At 40.6% G+C, this 17,500-nt stretch overlaps 1 protein-coding gene across 1 annotated transcript in view; it reads left to right on the top strand.

The window, feature by feature from the left end:
* The window catches only part of bmp1a (bone morphogenetic protein 1a), a 138,912-nt gene that overhangs the window by 41,609 nt on the left and 79,803 nt on the right, over window positions 1-17,500 (top strand). Inside the window, exons 2-4 of the mRNA XM_056463026.1 lie at window positions 7,956-8,069; window positions 10,933-11,070; window positions 13,959-14,076. Coding sequence (XP_056319001.1) covers window positions 7,956-8,069; window positions 10,933-11,070; window positions 13,959-14,076 — 370 coding nt within the window. The remainder of the gene's footprint in view (window positions 1-7,955; window positions 8,070-10,932; window positions 11,071-13,958; window positions 14,077-17,500) is intronic.

The following is a 17,500-nucleotide window of genomic DNA, read 5'->3' on the forward strand; positions in this document are numbered from 1 at the left end:
TTGGAGATCGGCTGAATGGATTAAAAAATGATCAAACTCAACTGTTTGTACAAATAAGTGAAGTTTTCCTTTAACGTCTCAAATAATTGGATTTTTTTTTTTAACAAGATGCTAATGGTCTAATCCAGTACAATGATTTATGCTAAGCTAAGCTAAAAAGTGGTCCCGCTAGACTTAGAGATTGAATGAATGGATTCAAAAACAGTAAACCTCAACGTGAAGTTTTCCTTTAACATCTCACATTATTGCTGATTTTATTATTTTTTTGAACAAGATGCTAATGGTCTAATCCAGGACAATGATTTATGCTAAGCTAAGCTAAAAAGTGGTCCTGCTAGACTTGGAGATTGAATGAATGGATTCAAAAACAGTAAAATTCAACTGGTTTGTTAAAAAAATGAAGTTTTCCTTTAACATCTCACATTATTGCTGATTTTATTATTTTTTTAACAAGATGCTAATGGTCTAATCCAATACAATGATTTATGCTAAGCTAAGCTAAAAAGTGGTCCCACCAGACTTGGAGATCGGCTGAATGGATTAAAAAAATGATTAAAATCAACTGTTTGTACAAATAAGTGAAGTTTTCCTTTAACTTCTCTCATAATTGGAATTGTTTTTTGAACAAGATGCTAATGGTCTAATCCAGTACAATGATTTATGCTAAGCTAAGCTAAAAAGTGGTCCCGCCAGACTTGGAGATTGAATGAATGGATTCAAAAACAGTAACACTTAATAAAGTGAAGTTTTAAGGTAGGAGTTGGGTTTAGGTATTGGGTAGGATTAGGGATGTAGAATAAGATCATGTACAATATGTACTTTAATGAGAGCCAATATCTTAATAATATTAATAGGCAGGTAATAAACCACTAGTTAATAATGAGAATCTGTAATTAAACTAAAATGTCACCCTAAATCCTTCATGACATAACACAGCTCATGCCATGTTTGTTGTGTGGAACTTCTGGAATAATAAGAGTTGTTTTCCATTTGTTTCCTTTGGTCTGTATGATTGTTAATGGAACCAGACATAATGAAAACCATCTAAATCGTGCAATTTGAAATTATTCATGCTAGGCTAAGTGGTACCAAAACATAGTGATTGGATGAATGGATTAAAAAATTATCATACTCAACTGTTTGTACAAAAAGTGTAGCTTTACTATAACATCTCACATAATTGCCAAAAAAAGGAGATGCTAGTGGTCTAATCCAATACAATGATTTATGCTAAGCTAAGCTAAAAAGTGGTCCCGCCAGACTTGGAGATTGGCTGAATGGATTTAAAAAGGATCTAACTCCACTGTTTGTACAAAAAAAGTGGAGCTTTACTATAACATATCACATAATTGGCAAAAAAGGAGATGCTAATGGTCTACTCCAATAGAATGATTTATGCTAAGCTAAGCTAAAAAGTGGTCCCACCAGACATAGAGACTGGATGGATGGAAATAGTAAAACTCAACTGTTTGTTAAGAAAGTGGAGTTTTCCTTTAACATCTCTCATAATTGGCAAAAAAAGGAGATGCTAATGGTCTAATCCAATACAATGATTTATGCTAAGCTAAGCTAAAAAGTGGTCTCGCCAGACTTGGAGATTGGCTGAATGGATTCAAAAACGATCAAACTCAACTGTTTGTACAAAAAGTGTAGCTTTACTATAACATCTCACATAATTGGCAAAAAAAGGAGATGCTAATGGTCTAATCCAATACAATGATTTATGCTAAGCTAAGCTAAAAAGTGGTCCCACCAGACTTGGAGATTGGCTGAATAATTTAAAAATGGAACAACTCAAACGTTTGTACAAAAAAGTGTCGCTTTACTATAACATCTCACAAAATTGGCAAAAAAGGAGATGCTAAGGGTCTAATCCGATTCAATGATTTATGCTAAGCTAGGCTAAAAAAAAGTGGTACCACCAGACTTGGAGATTGAATGAATGGATTCAAATAGGATAAAACTGATCTGTCTTAATCTTAACAGTTTAAATCATGCAGCTTGGAAAGAAAGTGGTACAGTTAATGCCGCAGAATTTACGATACAGCTGTTTTGGTTGGCGCGGATGGACTCGGTCTCTCATGACCTGTGGTCGTCTGTGTGGATGTGCTTTGAGAAGTAGAAGCCTATCATTTCAGCTCGGTCAACTGTTTTTAGTTCTGTTTTTAGACAAGAGTTCAGTGAAGTTTGTCTGCAGACCTCGAGAGCTGCCCAGCTGCTCCATCGGGACACAATGAAAACTTACAGGAATGTTTTGGGCTACACTATATATCGTTTCAGCATCGATATTACAATGTGCGCATCCTTAATAGTCACATCCGAAGATATGCAATGTTGAGTCTGAATTAGGGCTGCATGAGAGTGAGGAGCGGGGTGGGGGGTGTGGGGATGTTGTGGATGAAGGTGAAGAGTGGGGTTGGGGGTGTGGGGATGTCGTGGATGAAGGTGAAGAGTGGGGGTGTGGGGATGTCGTAAATGAAAGTGAAAAGTGGGGTTGGGGGTGTGGGGATGTCGTGGATGAAAGTGAAGAGTGGGGTTGGGGGTGTGGGGATGTCGCGGATGAAAGTGAAGAGTGGGGTTAGGGGTGTGGGGATGTCGCAGATGAAAGTGAAGAGTGGGGTTGGGGGTGTGGGGATGTCGTGGATGAAAGTGAAGAGTGGGATTGGGGGTGTGGGGATGTCGTGGATGAAAGTGAAAAGTGGGATTGGGGGTGTGGGGATGTCGTGGATGAAAGTGAAGAGTGGGGTTGGGGGTGTGGGGATGAAAGTGAAGAGTGGGATTGGGGGTGTGGGGATGTCGCGGATGAAAGTGAAGAGGGGGGTTGGGGGCGTGGGGATGTCGCGAATGAAGGTGAAGAGTGGGGTTGGGGGTGTGGGGATGTCGCGGATGAAAGTGAAGAGTGGGGTTGGGGGTGTGGGGATGTCGCGGATGATAGTGAAGAGTGGGGTGCCGGATCCGAAGCCCTGGTGACCCCTGATAAATAAGGGACTAAGCTGAAGGAAAATGAACGAATTAAGGAAGTGTGTCTGTCTTTACAGTTATTCATTTGTTCTAGTGTGTTCTGACAGTATTGCTGCGTTGCGCAACATTTCCTCTGTAAGAGCTGGACAAAGTGCCTGTGTTTGAGAACTGGGTTAGAGTTAGGTGTTAATAGCGCTCTGTTGGTAAGAATTTTAGAGTTGTTGTTGCGTGTGTGTGTGTGTGTGTGTGTGTGTGTGTGTGAGACATGGCAATAAATAAAGTCTGCACTGCTGTGATGTAAAACAGAGACACAGGGGCTGTTGGGGGGGGGGGGGGGGGGGGGGGGGGGGTTAATTTGCTGAGCAGGAAACTGCAGGTCTGTGGCCCACTGCCCTACTGCTGCAGGCCCACTCATGAGGAGAGCGTTTGATGATCGTTACACACACACATACACACACAAGCTCAATCAATCACACACACACACACACACACACACACACACACACACACACAGTCACGCACAATAACACACATATTCATACTCATATTCACAGTCTCACACACAGATGGAAACACGCTTACACCTTCGCTCATACACACACATTTAATCAAATGCACATACACACAGTCAGTAAATTACACATCCATGCATACACAAACAAACACACACACACTCATGCCCAGATACACATATATGCTCAAACAAAGACACACACACAAACACATATACACTCAAACACAAACACGCGCACGCATACACATACTCACACACAAATACACACAGACTGACACACTCCTTCACATTCACACATACACACACACACACACACACACACACACACGCATCCAGTCACGTCTAGGGGTGCTGTGTGAATACTGTAAGCTTTAATATGCACACACACACACACACACACACACACACTCAAAAACGCACAAACACACATCTCTTCAACAGGTACCTCTTGAAATACACACCAAAGTTTGCAAACATATTGGGTAAGCTAAAATTGTCCGTAGTGTATGTGTGTGAATGAGAATGTATGGGTGTTTCCCTGTGATGGCATCCGCTGCGTAAAAACAGATGCTGGATAAGTTGGCGGTTCATTCCGCAGTGGCGACCCCAGATTAATAAAGGGACTAAGCCGAAAAGAAAATGAGTGAATGAATGAGTTAGCAAACATGCTAATGTTGATAAGATTTTAAAAACAAAGCCTAGGGCCTCGCACGCACACACACACAAGTGCGCACACACAGCACTTCTCATGTAGAAGCAAACAGGCTGTGCTACGAGTCTCGTAAAGTTTCTCTCTTCACTAATTTCTCCTTTTCAACCCTCATTAAAGAGAAGAATGTGTGCTGCTCTCCACGTGCTGGCAAACACAACCGTGCGCAGCGCTTTCCTGTCCAAACAGCATACAGCACACACACATTTGTGGATCAATTATTGCAACTTTTTTTTTTAGACATGGTACTATTGTAATACCTCGCTGGTTCGAGCTTCGGCTGGGTCATTTAGCATTTCTGTGTAAACCCTGTATGTTCTCCCCGTGTTGGCGTGGGTTTCGTCCGGGTGCTCCGATCCCCCCAGTCCAAACACATGCGCTATAGGGCAATTGGGAAGGCTAAATTGTCCATAGTGTGTGTGTGTGTGTGTGTGTGTGTGAATGAGTGTGTATGGGTGTTTCCCAGTGATGGGTTGCAGCTGGAAGTGCATCTGCTGTATAAAACATATGCTGTATAAGTTGGCGGTTCATTCCGCTGTGGTGACCCCAGATTAATAAAGGGACTAAGCCGAAAAGAAAATGAATGAATGAACAAATGCAGTACAAGTGCTGAACTATTTTAAGTTTTGTCAGCAGGCCTGCCATGATATCTATTTTTTGTCGTATGATATATTGCAGTGTTTGTCAACTCTCAGTGGGTCGCGGAGTGTGTGTGGTCAAAACAACAACAAAAGTTTCATTTTTAACTTATTTTGCTTATACCGGACTTTTATTTTGAAATGCGCGCGCGACAAGTGTAGCTGTTTGACATGTTAAACTTAATTTAATTATAGCAACAAATATGTCGAAGCGCAAGTACGACCCCGAATATGTAAAGTATGGATTTACATATATTGATGACCTAAAAGGCTTAAAATCCTCAGTGTGTCATATGTAGTGAGGTGCTCTGACGAGAGAGCGTGAAACCTTCTAAATTAAAACGACATTTAGAAACCAAACATCCCGGTTGCAAGGACAAACCTGTGGACTATTTTTAAAGACGACTCCAAGAGCTGAGGGCATCTCAAAAGTGCGTACATTTTGTTAAACGACAGCAATAAAATATTGTTTATTTAAGTTAAGTTTTTTTTCTATCTGTCGCTTAAAATTCGAATAAATTTGTGCCCTTATAAAAAGGGGCGGAGCTACAGATTCCTATGTGTCAGCATAGTGGCAGATTTAAAATTAAGACTAACCTCCTATGCTAATGAGGGAGAGATGGTCAGTAGTGGACAAACCTGTGGACTATTTTTAAAGACGACTCCAAGAGCTGAGGGCATCTCAAAAGTGCATACATTTTGTTGAACGACAGCAATAAAATATTGTTTATTTGTAAGTTTTTTTTTTCTGTCGCTTTAAATTCGAGTAAATTTGTGCCCTTATGAAAAGGGGGCGGAGCTACAGATTCCTATGTGTCAGCATAGTGGCAGATTTAAAATTAAGACTAACGTCCTATGCTAATGAGGGAGAGATGGTCAGTAGTGGGCGGGGCTTTCTCCCTCTGATGACACGTACAACGGGAGAATGTCAATCAGAGTGTTTCCGCAGACAGTTTTAATCAAGTGTGATTATGAAAAATTGAATGAATAAATTTCTATCATTGAATGCTGGTTATATTCACACACTGCTGCCACACGACTGTGTTTAATCCCCTTATAAAATGATTTTTGCATAATAGCTCCCCTTTAAAACATTAAAGAATGATTACTTTACACAAATCTAAGGAGTTTAAATACATGACTGCTTGCTAAGGCAAATGAATTTTCAGAACATAGCAATATTTAGGCTTGTAACCTAATTAGCTACATGTTTTGCCATAATTTTAGCATGATTTTTACTTGATATGCCCCCTTTAAATGTGGACTTCAGGTGAAAAGAAAAACGAATGTGCAGAAATATGCCTCCTTTTAATTAAAAAAGCTTTTTTTTTCTCACCGTTACAGACTGGTGTTAATTAGTTGCCCTTGAGTCCCCTGATTCTGTTGATTCTCTCTCTTAGAAAAAAACCCCCAATCAAAGTGGCAGTCCTTCTAAAGATGCAATTAGTCCCTGACGAGCTAATTAAACTGCGTTTGCATGTAGGTCAGTGTGGTCCTGGTGTGTAGATCCTCGTCGTCATCATAACTCGCTAATCAGCCGCTCTCGTTTGATGGATGATTTATTAATGGTGGCACGATGATGACCTCGACTAGAAATGGCACCGTAGATGATCATTAAAAAAAGATGAGGTGTCCCTCTCTCAGGGGGCCGTTTTTCAAATCACCGTTTGAAGGTAAAAGTAGATATGCCTTAGGAGAAAGCAGACATGCCTTATCAAACATGTGTATATAGAGCTTTTTCCCAATTTCAGTTTAACAGAAAGAAGATTTTTTCAAAACATTTCTTAACAATATAGTTTTAATAACTCATTTGTAATAACTGATTTATTTTATCTTTGCCATGATGACAGCACATAATATTTCACTAGATATTTTTCAAGATACTAGTATTCAGCTTAATTTAATTAGGCAGTTAATTAGGCAGGTTAAGGTAATTAGAAAAGTCTATATATCCGTCTGTCCAAAAAATCCCAAAACTCCAAGTCCAAAACATCCATCAGGTCCAACAAGTCCAAAACGTCCATCCATCCAAAAAGTCCAAAACATCCATCCATCCAAAAAGTCCAAAACGTCCATCCATCTAAAAATTCCAAAAAGTCCAACAAGTCCATCCACTCAAAGCATCCAACAAATCCAAAACGTCCATCCATCCAAAAAGTCCATTAAATCCGAAAAGTACCACAAGACCAAAATGTCCCACAAGTCCAAAAAGTCCATCCATACAAAAAGTCCAAAAAGTCCAACAAGTCCATCCATTCAAAAAGTTTAACAAATCTAAAAAGTCCCACAAGTCCAAAAAGTCCAAAACATCCGTCCATCAAGTCCAACAAGTCCATCCATCCAAAAAGTTTAACAAATCTAAAAAGTCCCACAAGTCCCACAAGTCCAAAAAGTCCAAAACATCCATCCATTAAGTCCAACAAGTCTATCCATCCAAAAACCCAACAAGTCCAAAACATCCATCCATCCAAAAAGTCCAACTAGTCCAAAACATCCATCCATCCATCCATCCATCCAAAAAACCCAACAAGTCCAAAACGTCCTTCCATCCAAAAAGTCCAACTAGTCCAAAACATCCATCCATTCATCCATCCATCCATCCTAAAAATCCAACTAGTCCAAAACATCCATCCATCCATCCATCCATCCAAAAAGTGCAACTAGTTCAAAACATCCATCCATCCATCCAAAAAGGCCAACTAGTTCATAACATCCATCCATCCATTCATCCATCCAAAAAGTGCAACTAGTTCAAAACATCCATCCATCCATCCAAAAAGGCCAACTAGTTCATAACATCCATCCATCCATCCATCAATCCAAAAAGTCCAACTAATTCAAAACATCCATCCATTCATCCATCAATCCAAAAAGTCAAACTAGTTCAAAACATCCATCCATCCATCCATCCAAAAAGTCCAAAAACATCAGCTTTTATGTTAATATATGTATATATTTCTAATGTTATAAATGTTTTTACATCACTTTGTTCAGTCAAATGCATCCTGCTGATTAAAAGTGTTCATTTCTTCCTAATTTTAAATGTTTAAAGTTCATAGTGTGTGTGATATATTTTCATTCATTCAGTTGTTCTTCATTTATTAGATTTTTCTCTTCTTTTTCTCTCTCCCAGTGGCTTATCTTGGAGACATTGCTCTGGATGAGGAAGATATGCGCATGTTTACAGTCGACCGCATTGTGAATTTAGCCGAGAGAACGGTCACAATTCTCAACCACACCAACACGGGTAAGTGTGTGTGCGTAAATTTCTGTGTGTCTTGAGCGCGCGTGTGTGTGTGTTTGCATGTATAGGCCTGGTTTATATAAACTTTGTGTCGGGCTTAATTGGCACGCAGAGACTCGGGAAGAGAACTTGAAGCCATGCGTTGTTAAACCAACAGAGAAAAGCCTGTCAAGAAAACAGTTCCCACATTCCCAAACACAGCGGCCGACTGGGATCTCGCAAAAAGACAGCAATTTTTCCTCATAATTAGCCCCTGGTTTTATGATATTTCTCTCCCCAGAAGAATGGAAAGTTTGCAGAGGAGGGAAAAAAGCCAGAGATGATGAGGAAAGGGAACAAGGGACAGAATTCAGCTTCAGATCAGACAAGTCTCTTTAGCTCTGTATATCTGTGTGTGTGTGTGTGTGCGTGCGTGCGTGCGTGCGTGCGTGCGTGCGTGCGTGCGTGTGTTGGAGTTGGCATTCAAAATTTAAGATATGAATTAGGGGTGTGCATCTATGATAATGTTGTAATTGTTCATTTAACGATGTGAGCTAACGTTATCAACTCACTTAAAAAAAACAGTGATAACCACTGGGCCACCATGCCACCCATCTAGGAAAGGAGAAGGAGTTGGGGTGGAAGGGGGGATTCTTCAAAACGAAGATGGCTGTTATATGGAACTTAGAGTATTTATAGTAGCTTAGGAATCTTCTGATTGGTGAATCATGAATTGGATAATGCTGGACCAGCCACAAGCAATCATACGCACGTGATCCTCTCGAAATTAGTTTATAAATAAACTTCACTTAAATCAATGTGGTGTTTCGAAAAAGGCCCGATATAGCAAAAGCTCTTCATTAAAGGTCTCGTGCTTTGAAGTGAGTGTTTTTTATTCCAAACAAGAACTCAACTGAAACATGAGTTCAGTTGCTGCCAGTACGTTTCGCTGCATGTCGCATTAAACTTCTCTATTTTACAATTAATTTAAAATCAATGTGGTGTTTCAAAAAGGCCCCGATGTAACATTCTTCGTTAAAGGTCAAGTGCTTTGAAGTGTGTGTGTGTGTGTGTTTTCCAAAAAGGATGTAATCACATGAGTTTCAGTTGCCCTGAGTTGGTTTTGTTGCACGTTTCAGATGATGCCTCCACTAGAGGGCGCAGTCTACATTTTTGTGAATCTGAAATACGTTACTAACGGTGCGTTCACACTAGACGTGGATGAAGCGTCAAACATGAGTGATTTACATGTTAAGTCAATGCAAAGACACAAATAGACATCCTGCTGCACTATTCGCGCGAATGAGGCGGCGTGAATGACACGGCGTGAATGACACGATTCGCTTTAATTAAAGAATCTACTTTTAGGAAGGTAGATTCGTTCTGCGCTGTGTCTGAATGCACTAGATCCTTTCAAAGGTGCACCCAGCTCTGTGAGTTCATCAACTCCTCCAGAAACTGGATGATGGAGGCTTTCAGCGTTGCTTCTAACCGAGCCAAACCCAGTTTGATGAGCTGTTGTCAGGTGTCGGCAGGTGGATTTCCCCTTTGGGGCACCAACAACAGGCGCTGCGTCATAATCACAACCAAACTAGAGCAAGCTCCTGATTGGATGATGAGGCACGAATGGGTGCCAAAGTTCAAATTTTCCAACCTGAGCATTTTGTGCGATTTGCACTTTAAGCACGTCAAACGCGCAAAAACGCTCAATGTGCGCTACTTAATTAAAACGAATGGTGTCATTCACGCCGCCTCATTCGCCCAAATAGTACAGCAGGATGTCTATTTGTGTCTTCGCATTGACTTAACGTGCAAATCACTCGTGTTTGACGCTTCATCCACGTCTAGTGTGAACGCACCGTTAGTAACGTATTTCAGATTCACAAAAATGTAGACTGCGCCCTCTAGTGGAGGCGTCATCTGAAACGTGCAACAAAATCAACTCGGAGCAACTGAAACTCATGTGATTACATCCTGTTTGGAAAACACACACACACACACACACACACACACTTCAAATCACTTGACCTTTAACAAAGAATGTTACATCAGGGCCTTTTTGAAACACTACGTTGATTTTAAATTAATTGTAAAATAGAGAAGTTTAATGCGACATGCAGCGAAACGTACTGGCAGCAATTGAACTCATGTGTCAGTTGAGTTCTTGTTTGGAATAAAAAGCGCACACTTCAAAGCACTAGACCTTTAACGAAGAGCTTTTGCTATATCCTTTTTCGAAACACCACATTGATTTAAGTGAAGTTTATTTATAAACTAATTTCGAGAGGATCACGTGCGTATGATTGCTTGTGGCTGGTCCAGCATTATCCAATTCATGATTCCTAAGCCAATATAAATACCCTAAGTTCCATATAACAGCCTTCTTCGTTTTGAAGAATCCCCCCTTCCACCCCAACTCCTCCTCCTTTGTTAGATGGGTGGCATGGTGGCCCAGTGGTTATCACTTTTGCCTCACAGCAAGAATGTCACTGGTTCTAGTCCTTACCGAGCCAGCTGACATTTCTGTGCAGAGTTTACACGTTCTCCTCGTGCTCACGTGGGTTTCCCCCGGGTTCCCTGGTTTCCTTCCACCACCCAAAAACATTCAACTTAGGTTAATCCAAATCTGTTCATTAGCTACTACAGCAGGGGAGATCTTCTCAAGATCTACCTGAGCTCAAACTCCCCTCTCGCCTTGCAAATGAGAGGGAGCCCCGAGCTCGAGGATCTTATGAGCTCAGGGGTCTCTCCCGGGACAGCATGCCAAGTGTGAACTCTTGTAATTGTAAAATAGAGAAGTTGGAATGTAAGCTCTGTGTTACTGAAACCCATGATGTGGATGTTCCAAACTAACGTTTTGATTATTCACCCTGGTAATTGAATATAGGTTTACTGTCGAATGAGACGAGTGTAAACACTACAGCGTCCAGCCGGGGGTCCCGCAGGAGGAGGGCGGCGACGTCCAGACCTGAGAGAGTGTGGCCTGAGGGCGTCATTCCTTATGTTATCAGCGGGAACTTCAGCGGTGAGCCATAAACACACACACACACACACACACACACATACACACACACACAGTTTTGAGTTTTCACCCCTCATGTTACCTTAATAAATCTTTGTCATGATGACAGCAGAAAATATTTGACTAGATATTTAGTCGCCTTGGGATTATAGGGTTCTCTGCGTTCTAAATGATTTTGAGATATTGAGCTTCAAAGATTTTGCATTCCATATAGCAAACAATATGTGTGTAACAGTTCTCTTTCATACATTAACATAACAGAGACCCTAAATGTGCTCTACATGTAAATGATCAAAATTCTCTTCAATTTGCAAATTGGGGTAAAACAAACAGGGCAAATGCAGATAGAACCCTCTAAATCTAAAAAGTCATTAGCCGCATTTCCACTATCGGGCCAGTGTGAGCCAGGGCTTTAATCGGGCCAGGCCGGGCCAATAGCCCGGGAGGTTGAGAAATGAGGCCGAAATCATGTCGCGTTTCCACTGTCGGGCTAGTTGCTCGCAGCGCGTCACGCAAACACCACCCCCAGAACGTCCCCCGAATCAAACGTCACACAACCCGTCACACAACCCGCCCACTTCAGCGGGAACAAAAAACTCAAATTATAACCACAAACACAACCTGGCGTCACTACGAGAGCTGGAAGATGGAGAACACCGAAGCGATTGCTTTTTTACTGTTTGTGGTCTGTTGGTGTAAGGCCAGACAGCGATCCCTGGATAAGGACATTCGAGTTCGGCGGCATTTACCTCGAACACAGATTTTTCTTAGTAGGTTGATCAAGCGCGATAGCAAAACAAATGTAAGGGAAGAAAGCATCTTGTCTCCTCTTTACCTGACAGGAAAACTCCGCCTTTGTACGTAACCCCGCCCCGAAGCCCCAGTTGGCCCTCCTTGGCCCAAGGTATTCGGCGGGCCGAAAAAGGCCGGACGCTGGCCCCAAGGAAGCCCCGCTTTGGCTCGATTACGCCCCGGAAGTGATAGTGGAAACGCGACTGGCCTTGGCTCGCCCTGGCTCGCTCGCTTTAGGCGCGATAGTGGAAACGCGGCTATTGTCTGTTTGGAATTATAAAGTTCTGTCTGGCAGATCATTAATTGAAGTAATACTTTTCAACAAATACAATCAGTGTGCTCATTAATTTAACCAAAACAAATAAAAATTGGTGTTCTAACAATATGTTGATGTTTGAGAAAGTTATTTAGTTTTTGCTTTCTATAACATTTATTTAATATTTTATAGACATATTAATATTTGTTCTTGTTCAAATTAAGCATACAAGGCTGTGCATTTTTTTTGTCAGAAATGCAGTTAATTTTATGTAATTAATATGGTCATATTTATTGAATTACACGATTTATACGAATTATTGAGTTATATTTATTGGATTATATGCCCTATTAATTAAATAAAGTATTTGCCCTTCAAGGTTTAATATCAACACACTTTGAAAACAGAAATTAAGCGAATGAGTTGTTTAAAAAAAGACTGAAAAATGTTTCACTGACTATATACAGCACACACAAATAACAATATTTCACATTTAATATATCATTTTTTTAATTACTGTTTCTTTTTCAACTATGTAAAATCCAACATTTGATCTCAGTCAAAAAATGCTTCAGAATCATCACATTTACACACATCGTTTCAGTTTCAGGTTTCGTCTCAGTTTTGTGTGGTGCAGCATTATTTAGTCGACTCTGATTTTGTTTCTTTCTGGTCCCGATGTCAACTGTCGAACAAACAAAGAAAGATGAACCTGATTGGTCCTTGTGTGTGCATTCGAAATGTTGATTGGCTCACTAAAAGAACATTATAGAGCCAAGATAGAGTTCAACTTTGTGGGGTTTATTCATAAACTAATTTCGAGAGGATCACGTGCTTATGATTTATCACAGCCGGTCACGTATTAAGCTAATTAGTATCATCCAATCATATGAGCCATAAGCTACTATAAATAACCACAGTTTTCAGTCCACTTTATCTTCGTTTGGAAGAAACCCCCCTTCCTCCCCATTCTCCTCCTTCACTATAGATCGGGCGGCACGGAGGGCTAGTGGTTAGCACTGTTAGCCCCACAGCAAGAACACTGCCAGCCCTGGTCCTGCCAGGTCGGTAGGTGTTTCTGTGAGGAGTTCGTATATTCTCCCCGTGTCCGCGTGGGTTTTCCCCGGGTTCTCCGGTTTCCTCCCACCATCCAAATATATACATCATGCATAACAATCAAGCATTTTTCTAGCCCCCTTTTTTCCTCACGTGTTCCCTTAGCTACTGCAGACGGGGAGTTCTGAGATCCACCGAGCTCAGGCTCCCCTCTCGTTCTGCAAACGGGAGGAAGCCCCGGGCTCGAGGATCCCTTGAGCTCGAGGCTCTCTCCCGGGACAGCATGCCAAACAAGCTATTGATGAATCATCAGCTAAGTGTGAACTCTTGAAGTCGATAAAATCTTGTTTTATTGTTAATAAAAAGTCTTAAAATGTAAAAAAAACACTTGTACAAAAACATCCCATAATGTAAATACGTTATCATTTAATAAGAATATGTAAATAACTCAATATTGACAAAAATGTCAGGTAGAACCTTATAATTCTAAGGTGACGATTTGTCAAGATACTAGTATTCAGCTTAAAGTGACATTTAAACGCTTAACTAGGGTAAAGTTAGGGTAATTACGCAAATCCTTGTATAACAGTGGTTTGTTTAGTAGACAATCGAATAAAAAATATTGCTTAAGGGGGCTAATAATAATATTGAAGATCAACCATATGGCTATGATGCCAGTTGAAGTCTTTGTCACGAATGTGTAACTTGTCTTGTTTTCTTCTTCTCACACTTCCACTGTCACACTGCTCACTCCTAGTCTCTATCTCTATGTGTGTGTGTTGTGCAGGTAGCCAGAGAGCCATATTCAGACAGGCCATGAGACACTGGGAGAAACACACATGCGTGACGTTCATCGAGAGAACAACAGAGGAAAGCTACATCGTCTTCACCTACCGGCCGTGTGGGTGAGTGTTTGTGTCCTGTTAAGAGTTTCCTGTCAATAGCATTGTTTCCATTCAAAGATGCCAATAAGGCTTGCACAAAGCTGTAGTAATATTGCGTAAAACATTTGTAAATAAAGCAGTAAAAGAGTCGGAAATGCAGTAAAAGAGAACAAAATCGACACTTCCTGATAGAGGTGTGAACATACACTGGTGTCACGGTTCAGACGACCTTCCGCTTGTCTGCCTGGATGACAGAATGATTGACCGTGCGACTGGCCAATCGGCTGGCCCACCCTCCTCCTCCGTCCCTAAACCCAACCAACGATGATTCACAAAAGCCGTCCAGAAAAAGAAAAGCCCTCGTCTGATTTTTACCACGTTTTCGGATTTTGACCACATTCTCACCCTGAGACGAACTTGTTCGCTTCATTTTTTGGATTTTGTTTTTGTTTTCTTACCTGATTTCTGGAACTGCTCTTCCCCGGACTCGAACCCGGTCGTCGTCGTGGTCAGCCCCTCTCTGCGCCTCGAGTCCGCCAGAGTACACAAAGAGCTAACCGGACAAACTGGTTGCAGCGGGAAAGCCCTCCACACGGAGGCGAGCGGCCAGCCGGCAAGCGTCGAAAGGAACGGCGTCACACCGCCCCGCAGCGTTCGCTTAAAAAAATGAAATGCAGCCGTACGTACCCCCGGCTACGTATTTCGCGGTCTGCAGAAACGTCTACGGGACTACGTTCTCAGAATGAGCCTGGGTTGAAAATTGTTTATATTATCCCTTTTTAATCAGTTTGCTAGAGAGAGAAATGAGCTGCGCTTACCTTTCACAGTCACGCCAATCTCTGTGAATCTATGGTAAGCACAAAGGGACAATATACCCAAAAATTCCTGAAATTTATTCACCACAAGGGGGCACTCAAACACTATCTTATTTATAAAGCCTAATTTCATGTTATTCAATCTGATGAATTCTATTATATTATCTTTTCAACGCCGTTACATCTGCTCGCGCTGATTCCGTGTGGGCCTAGTCATTAGTCCTGTTTTTGAATGTGCTACTATGCTGACACATAGACATGTTTGGCTCCGCCCTCTTCAGAAAAAGACCACAATCTCATTTGCGTTTAAAGCGACAGTCACCAAAATGCCACAATTAGGATTAAAGCCTAACAGGGGCAGTTTCAAAGAGTTATACAACATTATTTGTGTGGTATTTTGAGCTGAAGCGTCACATATACACTATGATGTATGAAAACGGTGCATAACAGGTCCCCTTTAAGCATTTTTTAATGCGATTAGATAAAATATGCATAAAAGTCTGTGGATAGAAACATGGCTAATGTGAGCGAGTTTCCACAGCAGGAGGACGAAACCTCTGACTCGTCCAGGAAGGAATTAAACTCATGTGGAGCGCACGCTTTTCACTCTTTTCTTTTCGGCCTCTTCCTGATTTATCGCTCAAGTGGTTTTCCATCCTCTTCGTTCCTGCTTATCTGCTTTGTGTGCCAGCAGACAGATTTGTGTGTGTGTGTGTGTGTGTGTGGCTGAGGTCTGTGTCACACTGTCACCTGAACATGTGTGTTTTTCACTCGCACAATGGCTCCCCGTGGATGTTTCAAGTTCAGAGCTCAGCTTGACAGTCACATCCGCTGGATGCTCGCGCTTTTGCTCTTAATCTGCTTCTGTCTTCTGGAAAACAGGATTTATTTAGCTCTTTTCAAATGCATGTTTTCAAAAGACCCCCACAAGACCACACTGGTGATTTTGAAAAGTATAAGCTAAGTTGATTAGCATTAAAGGGTTAGTTCACCCCAAAAACTTAATTCTGGGTAACCCTTTATTTGATGGTCCATTTGAGTATTAGTAGACTGTCTGCTTAATATCTGTTGATACATTCAACAGACATTTAACTGACTATAAGAAACTTTGCAAGTACATGTCAACTTACACTAACCCTAACCCCAACCCCGACCTAACAGTCTACTTGTAGTCTAATGAGAATTAGTTGGTATGTAGATGCAAAGTAACTTAAATTCAACAAAAAGACAGCACTTGTAGCTGCAGTTATAAACTGCTTACCAACGTTTATTAATGTGGAGTTAATGCTTAACAGATAATGAATTCACTAGATGCTAATGCTTAATAAATGGATCATAGTGTGTAGTTATTATAAAGTGTTACCCTGATTTGTATAACAACAATACAATTGCAAATGTTTTGTTTTACTGTAGAGATTTAATGTAATGTAAGCAAAGATTTACATTTTTTTGCACTATTTTATTTAATTTAATTTATATTACATTTTAATTTTATGAAAATGATGGACGCAGATATAAACACACTTAATTATAGGCTATATCTTAATTTTAATATATAAAAACAGGTTTCTTTTATGGTTTTACATCAAATGACAATACGAATTTAATATTTAGATATATTTTAGATTTTATTTTTCCATAATAGTTTTAACAACTACTTTTAATAACTTTTTAATTAACTATTTTTAATAATTTTCATGTCTTTGTCATGAGAACAGAACAGTACATAATATTTACTAGTTATTTTTCAAGCTTAAGATTTAATTAAAGGGCTTAACTAGGTTAAAGCAGGCTAATATTATTGATCGTTGTTTTTATACGTAATACGTTTTATGCGTTATACTTTTATAATGGCCATTATTGATTAATAAAACAGCAAAAGAGACAGGGTATGTTTCATATTTTTCAATGAAAATGAAAGGAGGCAGTTATGTTATGAGCTCGTTATGTTATAAATATACATACAGTGAAGATAACGGTATAGAAATGTAGCTACGCGATACAATACCTTAAAATTTACGGAATTCTGCGGAAATCTGCGGAAAATCTGTGGAATTCTGCGCGCAGATTTCGTGTGGGCCTAGGCATACTTCAAAAAATAAATGAGAAATGAGAATCTGACATATTTTATGGCATACCTCAAAAAATAAAGATGATTTAGTATTCAAAAATGTTTTATTTTGATTATGTTTTTTTATTAAACTGCTCTTACACTTCATATTTTCAGATTTCTCATAGTTTATGTATTAATTCTGGTACTTTTAACATAAACCGACATCCACCATTTGGTAGAGGTTGATATTTTAGAAATTATGTAGTTAAAGGTTTAAAAGAGGGCGGGGTTACAAATGCCTGTGTGTCAGTGCAACCCCGCCGGTCCTACGCCACACAACCCGCTCAGAGCTGGTATCGAACTGGCGACCTTCCGCATGGGAGTCGGTTGCTCTACCAAGGAGGCCAAAGACCAGGCTTCTGGCGTCTGTCGCTAGAGCACCTTTTAGAGGTCAAAAGAGTGAGGTTTACCTGCACAGCACTTACTAGCTGGCCTTCGTTACACTCACCCCCCTAAACCTCACTCCCATCCGGGTCACGGCACCAATGCAACCCCGCCGGTCCTACCCCACCCAACT

This window comes from Danio aesculapii, chromosome 8 (assembly GCF_903798145.1).
Source record: "Danio aesculapii chromosome 8, fDanAes4.1, whole genome shotgun sequence".
NCBI lineage: Eukaryota > Metazoa > Chordata > Actinopteri > Cypriniformes > Danionidae > Danio > Danio aesculapii.